The sequence below is a fragment of the Balearica regulorum genome, chromosome 3, assembly GCF_011004875.1.
Source record: "Balearica regulorum gibbericeps isolate bBalReg1 chromosome 3, bBalReg1.pri, whole genome shotgun sequence".
Classification (NCBI taxonomy): Eukaryota; Metazoa; Chordata; class Aves; order Gruiformes; family Gruidae; genus Balearica; species Balearica regulorum.
In genome coordinates this window covers 64114698-64127969 of record NC_046186.1, presented here as the reverse complement: position 1 = coordinate 64127969, position 13272 = coordinate 64114698, and the positions used below count along the sequence as shown (strand labels likewise).

General features: G+C 41.9%; 1 protein-coding gene across 1 annotated transcript in view; it reads right to left on the bottom strand.

Moving 5' to 3' along the window:
- Positions 1 to 18: 18 nt before the first annotated feature.
- LOC104640013 (uncharacterized) overlaps positions 19 to 13272 on the bottom strand; it is a 33212-nt gene continuing 19958 nt past the window's right edge. The window contains exons 10-16 of the mRNA XM_075748189.1: positions 12550 to 12595; positions 11444 to 11577; positions 7145 to 7273; positions 4918 to 5032; positions 3869 to 4003; positions 2520 to 2645; positions 19 to 1686 (exon numbers count right to left, since the gene is read on the bottom strand). Of these exons, the coding sequence (XP_075604304.1) occupies positions 1565 to 1686; positions 2520 to 2645; positions 3869 to 4003; positions 4918 to 5032; positions 7145 to 7273; positions 11444 to 11577; positions 12550 to 12595 (807 nt within the window). The 3' untranslated portion in view covers positions 19 to 1564. The remainder of the gene's footprint in view (positions 1687 to 2519; positions 2646 to 3868; positions 4004 to 4917; positions 5033 to 7144; positions 7274 to 11443; positions 11578 to 12549; positions 12596 to 13272) is intronic.

The following is a 13272-nucleotide window of genomic DNA, read 5'->3' as shown; positions in this document are numbered from 1 at the left end:
CTCTGCCTTGTTCTTTAACAGGTCTTTTCACTGTGCTATAGAGAGACTTTCGAGTGTGGTTTTGGTTGGGTTTGTTTTGTTTTGTTTTTTTAAATATTACTATTGGAGACAACTCACAGTTATTAAAAGGCATCAAGAACAGAAATGCCTCCCCCAAGCACCTAAGCTTAGAGATTTGGGCCACAGTAAAATATAACGTTGAGCTCTTAGTTGACAGAATGTTTATTTATTTGAATCTCACTTTTATTCCACATTTGAGGCCAGTAGCAGCTCTAAAGGTCTACACGCATGTCAGAGTTATACCTTGGTCAGAAGTACCTCAAAAGACGGGAAACTCTTGTGAAATGTTTTCATAAGAAACCGTGCCATCTGGGAGCAGATGTTTGCCAGAGGAGCGGTTCCAAAATCTCAATATTCCAGCCAGTTCAACATGATCTCCAGCCACATTCTTGTATTTAAAAACAAGTGTATTGATCAAAGGTAGAATTGGATTAGTAATAGATGATGCTTATTAATTCTCTTACAAATTAAAACCTACATTAAAAAACTAGTGCTCTGTAATTTCAAGGATCTGTGCTACGTTTTTTTTTCCTAAAAAATACTGGTTTGATTGGCTAAAAGGTCTGTGAGACAGATTCCCTCTGGAGGAGAGGGAGGGGGAGGTTGTTCAGTATCCGGTATGCACATAAGAAAATTAGCTGAATTTTAAAATATTGCAACTTTTTTTTTGTTAGCTCCTTTTAAAACGAAATACCAATATCAAAATATAAGATCAATTCCTAATTTTGCCAGATTTGTTCACTTTTTCGCTGTTGCAAGTACCTTTGGAAATAACTTCCCATTTGCAGAACAGATTTCTGTATTCAAAGACCTCTTACCAAATCTTTCATGGTCGCAGCTATATTCTGAACATGCTCTATGCAACATTTACCTGCCTCAAAGTGCCTTTGCTCTTCTGATGGAGAGTAGTGCCTACAGCATACACAAGGATCAGTCTTAAGGCTTGTCCTATTCTTGTTTCTTACAGTTTTTGAGTTGTCCCTCAGCAGTTATATTGTGTAGTAACCTGTTTGTTAGTAGTGTGCTATCTTTATACTATGTGTTAATTCAATTATTTTCTAAAGTCAAGTCCCTGGAGTGTGCTCTGAAATAAGAGACATGGAGCAGAAATAAAATGAATGCAGAGGAACCTGTGTACTTCAGAGATGCCTCTGCAATAGAATCAGTCTGTTTCGTGAACAAAACCTCATGACTACAGCACTGGGCTTTTGGAGGTGGGGTGAGGAAACCAAAAACAAACCATGGAAGATTACCCAAGCATAACAGGTGTTTTCCAAACCACTGGAAGGAGCGTAGCCATAGTCGTCAAGCACACCTAAGCAGCCAGCTAAAGCGTCCAAGGGATTGTCTTTTGACCTGCTCCGATTCTTCTGATCGGAACATCTCTTCCGTATGATGAAACTGCAAGTTACTTTAGCTACAGGAACTAATGAAAAGAATTGTCTTCTCTGAAAGTTCAGGCTCTTGGACCTGGGAAGTTTTCATAAGCCATCCGGCTTAAATATTAACTGTCTTTGCGGTAAATAGCTGCCCTAAGGAGCTCTTGAGTTTCCTCTGTTTGTTGACGGATTTGCTCAAGGAGTTTGGCCATTTGGCTTTTTCTGAATGCTAACGAAAATTCTGGATCTGAAGAGGAAAAACAAGTGTTAGGCTTTCCCTCTATTTTAATGCAGATGCTTAGAAAGCAGCTACTTCAGGTTAGATACAGTTGATGGTCCTTATTACAGCGTGAAGAATAGAGAAGGTAGAACGATATTCTTCTACCACACAAAGCAGATACTAAGTCAGTTTTCATCCCTATGACAATTCAAGATTGTTCACTGCTAAATTCCGCTGATCCAGATGTCTAAAGCTCAGTTGCCAGATTCAGCCTTATGCAACAGGTGCGTATCAAGACGTAGCAGGGTCTTGGCTCTGGCTTTATGTATGTACGCTATACACATTTATCACCATATTGTAACTCTCATCTGTATCAACTTCTACCCCCAAAAAAAAACCCTAATAAAAAGCAGAAAAAAATCAAGGAACAGAATTTAAAGTATGAAAAAGACACGAGCTTTAGTACCAGCTAATCATTTTACTTGCTCGTTTGCTTGTTTTATCAAACCAAACTAAATCCATCTTTGAAAATTTTTTAGGCTGTGTCTAGTGCCAAACATTCTTATATTGGATAAAGACACCTGTAGCTGAAGTCCTGTTTCCTTGCTGATCACAAAGCCCTTAGTTTTAAAGCAAACAAACAAAACCCCCTGCCTTTATTGTAAGATATTCTTAGTTACTTAAAAACAGGTAAAAGCTACCCTTGAGATTATTCTGTTTGCTCAATTGAGCAGAGCTAGTCCCCAGAGGAAGTTACCCAGCAGTGTCATTTCTGTTACAAAGCAGTGTCTGCCTGCCACTGATAAGAGCAGGCAGCGTCTGGCAGCACCCAGGGGCTCGGCCCAGTGGGAAGGACATACCTTCTTGCAGTCTGCAGAACGTAGAGATGCCCAGCTGCTGAAAGCGGACCTCTTGGTGGGTAAGAAAATTCTTGAGGTAGGCCTGAATCTCTCCAATGTGACGCTTCACCAAAAGCATCATTTTTTCTGCACAAACAGGAGAACCACTGGAGATCAGTAGGAGCCTTTAAAACACTGAAAAGTGATTTTCGTAACAACATTTAAGATCATTAATGACTCATCTACCTTCAGCTACAACCAATGTTTAATGCAAGGAATGGCAAAGGACTCCCACGTACTACAGCCTCTAACAGTATCTTCAGATAACTAAAATGCCAGGGGGGCTGCTGTGGTAGGGAGACGGTCCTGGCATAAGGTACGTCCTGGCTGATCAGCCTGTCGTCCTAACCCATCCACGTTGGTCTCTGTTCACTGCTTCAGAGTCTGCTCTGTTGCAAATCCCCAATGGCAGAGGTGAAACAGGCTTGCATTTTTCCCTTATTGGAAACTCATTATGGACTCAAGTTTTTCTCACATCTTAGCATTAAAATTTAACCGTGATTTTCTAGAGAACGTGACAAGAATCATCTGAATGCTTTTTTCTTGCAAGTTTTAAAGGCTCTCAGCTGCATGGGACAAGTATATTCAGCATAAAGCTGTTTGTTTTCTGCAGGTAAAAATAATGCTCTTTTCCTTCTCTCTCACTGAAACCTAAAAAGATACCGGCTACATTCTTAAAAGTCACTTTACTTCCCAGCTTCTGGTAATCTAGTCTAGAATTACAACAGCAGTGTTTGGTTCAGTAAGATGCTTTCCTCTTGCTGGTCAGGGAGCAGAGTTGATCTAAAATTTTGGAACGTACCCATCCTGTTGTAATTGTCTCTACTGACCTCTGCTTCTATCTGTGGGGTACACCATCACGTTGTATATATGGAGAAGGAGGGCCAAACAGGAAGATAAAACAATGCCTCTTGTCTGAAACATGTTCTCATCTTTCCTTTGGTAAGGAGTACTTTACATTATCCCACCTTACTAGCTCAGTTGTTTTTAAGGACCTCAGAACTGGCTACAGACCAGCCCTGCAGAACGGTGGTGCTTGCAGAAGGCAACACACACCTGCATCAGATCTTTATATATGGTCCATTTTCATCCCTGAGCTTCCTCATGCACTTGAGCACTTTTATGTATATTTCAAAGGTGACTGTAGGTGCTTTTATGCTAATAAATTTGTAGAGACCACATGGAGGATGCTATAGGAATGTTAAAGGTTGTTTGGTGCCTGACAGTTAACTCCTTTGGGAAAAGGTTCGTTTTACTCCAGCCAGCTATAAATATCTTTGAAATCACAGTTAATGCTGTGTGACAGTTACCGTGACCTATAACATGCTGGATGATGGAGGCAGCTTGAAAGGATGGCTCAGTATGTTCCAGTTGGCCAGCCAGTCTCACCAAGCACTTTGTCAAGGGTTCGTCCATCCATTGGACCATGTGTAATGTGGCTCCTTCTGGAAGACAGAAAGATAAGGGAGTAGTCTGTAAACAGAAACTCCAGTGCTGAAGAAATGGTGAGGTCTGCCAGAAACCACACCGCCTAAATAAGAAATCCTTCATGCAGCCTGAGAAGCAAAGTAAGTGCTGAATGTGTGCAATAACTATGCTTAGGTTGTAAAAAAGGATCATGTCCTGAGGTAATGCTCTCAGGTAGGGCCATCAATTTGATTCATAGAAAGGCTGGTGGATTTTTATTTTGTTGGTTTTGTGTTCTGAAAGAACGAATCATTTTATGTATGAGATCCACTCTTGCCTAGTGGGCTCAGTTTGTCCAGCAGCTGCCAGGTACCTCTTGCAAAATGAAATGTGACATGTCACCAGTTGCAGGGCAGTTACACCAGATACAAGAGATGAAATGTTTGACAGACAATATCCAGTGCTGGGCAGGCTGGGAGAATTTACACTGATCTTCTCTGCCATGAGGAGTGCTGTACCTTCCACGGGTGCTAATTTGGGATCTCTTATAAAATCTGTGTGCATAAAAACTAAAGAGAAAGAGCCCCTTTGTATTTTAGTCTTTTCCTCTTCTTGTATTGGTTTCTGCTATTGTGAAATTAATTCAGCTGGAGAAACTGGATGACGTTAGAAATAAAAGTAGACAGGCCATGTACAGCAGTAAAGTTCAGCACAAAGAATTTTGAGTAAAAAATTTTAAGCAGTTCAACGGAAAAAAGTGCAATCAACAGAGCCCATGCATCCTGCCAGTGAGTCGAATCTTGCTCTTCTTGAAGCTTATGGCAAAACTCCTAGTGGATTTAAAGGGAAAGAACGGGCTGTATGCCCACCCGTGCTTCATCCCCCATTGGGATTAATAAAGGATTGGTACCCTTCTTGGATTAAGCCATTTATTGGGGGGTTGCTTCCCTACCTTGCTTTGCCAACTCAGCAAGGCAAGATGTCACATAATGAAGAGAGTCTTCTTGAATGTCAGTAGAAAGCATGGTCTGGAGGAGACCTTCAACACACGGGCTCTCAAGAATCCTCTGCAACAAAGAAGAGATTCCTTTTCAGCACTGCCATTATCTTTTGGTGGTGTTCGAGGACTCTGGAAATACTGTATAACTCTTAGCAATACTGAGAGCTAAAACATCAATAACAGGAATGTCTCCTCCCAGATGTACCACAACCAGGTGGCAAATACCTTGGGTTGTTCAGAGATCACCTGATTTCAGACATTTCCCTGGGCTTGCTCTGTCTGTGGGATGTTCTCATGATCACAGATCACTCTGAGCTCAAAGAATTCCCTGACCTATTGCTGTTGTACCAGGCTGTATGTTAGTATTAAGCTGTCTTTTGCTCAAGTCTTGCTGCAGAGGCGAATAAGCTGAGTGCTCCAGGGCAAAGGACTGGGAAATGTGGAAGTTTATCAGTTTCTTTTATTTACCTCCAGGGCTTTGAAAACTTTCTGGTGTTGAAAAGCTCTGATCTGCAGAAATATGAGATGACCTCTCACTAGCAAAGGTGAGTTCTGTTTCTGGAAAGAAATGTTATGAATTAAACACTTCTGTGTATCCCTCATCTTTTAGGTTGAATCTGCTATGCTAGAAGTGGTGTTGGGGAGCATGTCTCTGTGCTGGGATATATGTTTTAGAAACCGAGTTGTAAATAGATAGGAGACTGTCAGATAGCCTGTGCTGACCTGGATTAAAAGCACGTGAGACCAAGGAATGAGTCCTGAATGAGTCACCTGGAGGTGACTGGTTACTAGTGAGGTAGAATCACAAAGTCATCAGCTCTCTGGGAGGTCCTAATGATGGAAGCTGCTCACACTTCTATAAGGGAGCTCAGGTGTCTATCAACAAAAGGGAGTATCTTTTTTTGTGTGCTCATTTTACGTTGCAGTTTTTAACTTGTTGCTTAGAGGGTGAAGCTGGATTCAAGACTGCTCCCTTTCAAGCTCCGTTTGTGTCCTGTTGGCATAAAACCACCACTTTTTTCCTCTTGTGACAAGGACTCTTAGGTAGTTTAGGGATGGTTCCTTAGAGTTGACACTGGAAACCTGGCACTCCCATTCATGTCTGTGGATTCACTTGTGCAGTGAGAGCTAAACGCATTATGAGAGGCACATTATAAAGCTTTTATGAAGGTGAACAAGCTCTCTGCTGATAACAGAATAGTCACAGAATTGAAGAGACAAATATGGTAATTTTTTTAAAAGCAAACTTTGAAAAGATGGTCCATTTTTACTCTTACTGTGGGCCTTGAATTTGAAGGAATCTATTTCCCTGCAAAAATTTATTTCACAACTATCAAAATCGCATAGAATTCTTATCTTAGTATAAGTGAAAAAAATTATTGGAAATAGTTTTCTTTTTGGCTAGTTTAAGTCTCTGGAACTAGTGGTAACTGGATCATGAACAAAGGAAAAGAAAAAAGGAACTGAGTCTCAAAAGGTGTGTATTAGTGCACCTAGCAGGTGGGGCAAAGCAGAGACAAGGATTTAGGTGGTTTTTTCGCCCAATGTTGATTGTTACCAGTGGCACCCTTTGGTCAAGGTACCCTTAAAAAGCAAGGAGAAGGGAAATGCATCTGTGGATATGGGTTTCATTAGAATCAAAGTAAGTGATAGAGATCTTTATAGCATCTTGGCACAGGTTGTATCTTGCCAAACAGGCAAAATGTACGTCAATAGCTGGGGTTATATTTTACAAACTGGGACTGAAATTAGATCAGTGTTGAACCCCATAAATGGATAACTAAGGGCAGCCAAAGAGTGAGAGTTAGGAAATAGATTTAGTTTTTAACAAACCTCAGATTTTCCTGGATGGTTCCTTTAATTAATGAAAAGCCCTTGCTAGAAATATGTTTTATACCTCTGATGCAGTCCTTCAAATTAGGTAACCACATCAGTCATAGGAAAAATTAGACATTTCTTATTTTTATTAGCATTTTTGTATTGTATTGGAAAAATATGAATAAACCCACCTTTCATTATGCCACATCAGGTCCTTTTATTCATACACAGAATTTTGTGTAGAGTATCCTTGGTGTATGTTTCATTAAAAAAAAAATCTTTCTGTGGGTAATACTGATTTGATATGAACATAACTGCACCGTCCCAGGGTATAGTTCAGTGAAAACTACTGGGTACCCACCTGTCTGTTTTTGGAAAGGCTCAGGTTTTTGATGATACAAGCAGCATGGCCAACAATCACAGGGTCTGTTTTATGCACTGACAGCAGCATCCCCAGGCTCTGTAGTAGCTCGGCACCTGCCAGAATGTCCTGAAAAGAGCAACCAGTATCTCCATTACATCCAGTACGGACAACACAATGCAACTTTGCAGCAAACTAGAGATCTTAGCTCTGAAAGAAGAGCATTACTTAGCAAATTTAAACCAATGGTGTAGCGGCTGGGTCCAGTGCTGCTTCTCTCAAAATATGGCCTACTGACTGGAACTGGTCTACAGAGCACTTGCTATGGAAAGCTGCAGTCTTGAAGGTCTGGTACTTCATTTTTGTTTGCATCAAACGCTTCCCAGAGGTTGCTGGTAGCCAGGGGAAGGACGTGTGATCCTGACTGGAGGGAGAAGTGGTCAGGAGAGGTGTGAAAGGCAAAAGTACGTGGTGAAGTAGCAGCAGCAGTGTGTCCTTGCGTGCCTCAGCAATTTACCTCGCCTACAATAAGGGACTGTGTGTTGAGATCAGTTTGTGATCGGGCACCACTTGACTATCGTGTTCTGAACAGCATCTTCTGAGTTTACACATGCATTTCCCTGCTGTAGGATGGACATTTTAGAGGGACTTTACTGAGTCCTCGTCTCCCCGAATGTAGTCTTTCTCCAATTACCACTAATGTTAATTGAATCAGATGTTCTGAACTTGGATTACTGCCCAGGTAGTTTCCTCAATAACAGTATGGATTAAGGGGGCGCAGCTGTTTATAGGAGAAACCTGATCTCAGCAGGCTTTGGGTTAGGTTTTAGGTTAGGTCTACTGTTAAAAGCAACAAAGATTTCCTCTTGGGAGAAGTTTTTCTTTCAGTCTCTTTCCCTTAGGAGTTTGAGTTCTTTATGCAGTCCTTATGTTTGTTAGTAATGAACTATGTTTTTTGTGTTACTTAGAAACTGAAATACATTAGCAAGAGTGTTCAATACAAAACAAATCATCAGTCCTATATACAGTTGAGAAAAATCACATAATGCTGAAACCTGCGAAATACCAGGATCACTGAAGCAGCGTGAAAGGCAGATGTCTTTAAAAATTAGTTTAACTTGCATCTTACTTTTACTTAGGTTAAATTACAAAAGTATATTTTCTTTTAATATTAGCTGACATCTTAAGTTCGTTTTAAGCACTGTCGCAAACAGCAATCCTAAAATAAAACATGAAAACAGATGGAAAGGGCAGTGCTATGGTGAAACTCCAGGCACTGAGAGAATCCTGTATGCAGGTATGGCTGTAAATTTTCTCTAGTTTTAGTTTTTCTCCTCTTCAAAGGCTGAAATCATATACTTTTAGATAACCCAATTATATTACCTTTAATGACTGTTTTCTGTGCTTTTGTCCTGAGCGTCCTCTTTTCTATGTAATCCCATCAACTATGGTACCCTTATTTGATTTGCTACAGCCTGAGAGGAGGAAATTGTCTGTGGACTATAAATGAACTTTCTAATACATAACGACTTCCCTGCCAAGCTCTTCTGTTTATTTAGGACCTACATTAGCAAGTGACAGTACTCCAAATTTTGCTGAACCTCTTTTTTGGCTGGCATATGGCTAGGATCCAGATTTTGTTTCCTGGCTCAGTCCTGTGCAGCATGAGGGAATCACGAGAAAACTCTGAGTAAAAATGGATTGAGTGGTTCAGATGGATATTGATCTAAAAAAAAAAAAGGCAAGAAAAACCATTCTAGCAGCAACTGTGCTTACAATTGCAATGCTGCACTCACATCCTTTCTCCAGGGACTTCTTGACAATATAAATATTATCCCCTGTTTACCAACCAGGTAGCAAGATGGGAAGGCAAAGTTATTTTGTACCTGGAGTGGAAAGTGAGTGGCATCATCTGGAGTAGGCAGACCCCTGCCATCCTGACTTCCAGGTCTTTGTTCAAGGGAAGGTGATTTAAAAGGCTGTTTTCTCACAAAGCCTGACTCTTTAGTGTTTCAGGGTTGGGCTGTCCTTGGGAGAACTGAATAAAATTCCCCTTGCAAGAGGGAAGTTCTCCAGCACTTGCTGGGAATCGCTGTCAACAGCCCGGCCAGGGATTGCAAAAAAGGGGTTTAAGCAGGGAGAGCTGCTCCTGTGAAGCATTCCCAGGGGTTTGCTTCATGGTAACGCAAGGGCAAATGCATTCTGCCCTATTGTATCCTGGGTAGCATTTGTAATAATTCAAGCATCACTTGACTTGGTTGTAAAGGTTAGCTTTGTTCGGTGGTTTGTTTTCCAACAGCTGTTCCCATGGAGAAGTCCCTCTTTCACTCACTGGGAATTCAGTCTGGGTTAGAGAAAGAAACCTTGAAAAGATTTGAAAAACAGGCCAGAAAAGGCATGGAGGTGGGGAGGCAGGATATGAGTAAGGAGAGGTCAGCCTCTTCTCAGCGTGCCCAGGGCTCAGTTGCACAAAGCAGCAACGTTCAGTAGTCAGGGACAGCCATGTTTGCTCACTAAAACAAATTTTTGACATGTAGATACTTCTCACTGCAGAATAAACCCCCGAGGGTGATGCTTTGCTTTCCAGCCTCCTGCCGCTGACCCTTTTCCCCCACGAAGGATGGGCTGTTTCCCTGCTGGTGTAACAAGCGTGAGCTCCTGGTGCTTTTCTCTGTTCCCACTCACACTGCGCCCTGCCCGTTGTAGCTGGGGGTTTGAGGCACTGGTAAAGACACGTTTCAGGATCAGGCAGGAAAGGAGCTGCAGATACTCTTTTCTGGGAGAACAAAAAGTGTAAATGGTGTTTGGGGGCAAGAAAAGCAAATAAGAGGACAATGTTCCAGCATAATGCCTCATACCAAGAAACATTTTTACCATAAATAGGCTCCAACTAACCAAATGTATTTCAATTGTAAGCTTGTTGAGAGCAAATTGTGTTTTGATTGCATGAGGCAGTTTGACAAGCAATGAGGATGCTTGGTGCTAATGCAGCCAGCACAAAACCTAGGAAGCCACAGTGCCTCTGAAAAGCTCTATGCTCTAGTTGCTGCTTCCCAGACATTGAGCTTACCCATTTTTTCCATCATGTCCCAGAATTAGAGGCGGTCCAGTTTGGTTCGTACTGTGCTGTGTACATGGTGTACGACCGAGGTGTAAGACACCAGGCTTCTAGTACTGGGAGGACGTTTCAAATCAGAGTGTATTTCAGCCACGAGAAGCACCTAAGCCCAGCTGTGGTTACTCAGATTGTCTGTCACTATTGCTTAAAGCAAGGGGGCAGGAAATGTTCTCACATTTTTTTTTGCTTCATCTGTCTAAACTGACTTTCTTAAAAGGTTACTGTTAGCTTAAGACACCTATCAAAAGCCTTTTCATATCCATGTTCCTAAGGATTCCTGTAATTCCTGTAATGGAAAAGCACATTTAAAAATAATGTCGATCGCTACTTACTGGTTTTATGTGGAGGATTAAAGTACAGCAGGAGTGCCTTTTTTATTTGCTATAGTTTATTTCTAGTCAGACTTCTTCATGTATTTGCATAGTGTTGCACTGTTAAGGGTGGTGTTTACCCTGAATGTGGGCAAAAGAACTGTTCTGTAACTAAGGACATGAGGAGACACAGGAAAGTCCTGGTGAATTAGCTATAGATAGATAGGATTTCAAATTTTATGAGCCCCTCTTGCTGTCTTGATCCTAATTCAAAAGGTGTTAAATTTATGCAAATGGACTTTGAATAACTGTCCATAGGGGGAAGTATTTTTGTACTTTATTTTGCACTGATGCACTTTAAATGCACACTCTAAAAATGTTTGCTTTTCAATGTGTGGGGAAGCTCTGTAGCTGAGGAATAATTTTCTCAGCTGCCTCCATGGCTGCAGTCTTTCATGGTGCTAAATGTGTCCTGTCCCTTGTTACACCCACCTGGAGACCTGTGGTCTGGGGACCAAGAGGACCATAGAGAATTGCAGGGAGCGCAGGGTAGCATCGAAGGAATCTGACACCCATCTTCCCCTTTACCCTCCCCTTGGTCCCATCACAGGTAATTGATTAACTATGGGATCCTTTGGACCCCGCTCACCACAACAGATATAGGTTCCTTGGGTGGTTGGTGACGGTGCAGATGCAGTAGACAAAAACCTTGTCTATTTGTATGGGAAGGAGAAGGGTTGGGAAGCCTCACAGAGTCAATCGGTCATTAACAAAATGCATTCCATTTCCAGTTTTGAGTAACAGAGCATTACCCCAGGCAAGGGCCAGAGCTACTATTTCCCTCTGGTCTCGGGAAATGACCTCCCCTACCTGGTTGTGCGGGTGCTGGGACAGGATCCAGAGCAGAGCAATGGAGGCGTGACGCACGTCCTCGCTGCAAGACGCCAGGAGAGAGCACAACTTGGGCAGGACATCCTCAGCAACCATCTCAGCCTGGACATCCACTGGTTTGGGAGAATGATGAGGTCAGGGAGCTTCAGAGCACCGTGAGGAGACATTCAGGCCCTGACTCATAAGCGTTTGACTGCCTCAGTGATGGAATTAGAGGGGACGTCACCATCTCTGTGGGATGGGACAATGCTGGATGTTTGGTTATAAAAAGAAACCCTTATTTGTTCTGGCTCCTATCTCCTAGAGTTACAGTCAGGCAGGGGAGAGATGAGCCATCCTGGCTGAATCCTTATACCCCACTTGTCCCCAACAGCTCAGTGAGTGCTTTTGGCACTACAGGTCACGCCAGAGCAGCCAGCAGATGGAGTGGCAAGTCCTAAAAGGCCAAGCAGACCAGGGCTTCTCAACTACACCAAGGAGCAGCGCAGCAGTTCCTTTACTTCCAGCTCCACTATCATTGTGATTGCCTGAAAATGAAGCATCTCTGCGTTTTCCAGATGAACAACTCTACCCTGGACCCTAGGGCTCTAGCGTTGAGCATGCCAGTCCTCTGCTTTCATCTCCCAAGTCTGCTGTAGAAACAGATCTTGGGCATTTAATAGGGTAGGATTTTTTTAAGAGGATGACAAAAGCTTGGGAGAAAATTGTATTTAATGACAGACAGATTCATGCCTTGGGAGAAGGCAGGTCCCCACTCAAGCAGCAATTTCATTCTGTCCTAATCAGGTTTAATGCTTAGGAAAATGGAAGGGAGAAAAACTTAATACAGTTGCAAAGGCTCTGCATTAGATGACCTCTGCTCTCTCTTGCTTTGTCCAGATACCTCCCTGCACTACCTGGGAGCTCTGAGACTGGTTTAGTGTATGCACTGCACCTCCTCTTCCCTTAACATTCAATTAAAATGTAGAAAAGAGTATCTCTTTGCTTTTATTATGAAAGGTTCTCAGCACACTGTGCTCACTGAAAGGCAGAGAGAGAAAGAAAAATAAATAGCACGGTTTGTTTATCTCCAAGATATTGCTTACCACTGGTAGCCAAATTTCTTAGGCAAACACATGCCTGGCTTGAAACCTGCTTGTGCCAAAGAGGAAAGGGAAGAGAGGGGAAAAAAAAAAAAGGAAAAAAAAAAGAGCAGGTTTCAGTAATGCATGTTCTTGCCTACTGGACACAAAATAAACATGACAACACTAGCAAGTCATTACATTATCTTCAGAGAATAAATTTTGGGTCATCTTTTTTTTTTTTTCTCCAAAGTTTTGATGAATTTTTTTTCAGTCTCCTGTAGTATCAGTCATCATGTTGATGAGGAAAAGCTGATGGGGTTTAGATGTTGGCTTATTTTAGGAATGTCAGATAAGTTATAGGAAAATGAAGGCAGTAAATTTGTTTCATTTGCTTTGCCTTTTTTTCACCTCCCTCCTACACAGAATTTAAGGTTCCACCTTTTAAATCCTGAACTGTGGCTTACTGAAGTTTCTTTAGTGTGGCTCCCAACAAAGCAAAATTTTCAAGGTGTTATTCTCTGAAGCCATATAGTCAAAGTTATGGATACCAAAAAGAGTAGCATAATAGATGCTCCAGATACCTTCTGTGGCAGACACAATGATCAAAGATAGCTGAGCACCTGGACAGAGCAGTTCATACATGTAGTTTGAAGTTTAAAGAACACAGACCATTCTAGTCTAAAGGAGGTGTCCAGGACTGTGGAACAACTTTAATGATTTTCCCTTCTCTTTCTCTATACATTG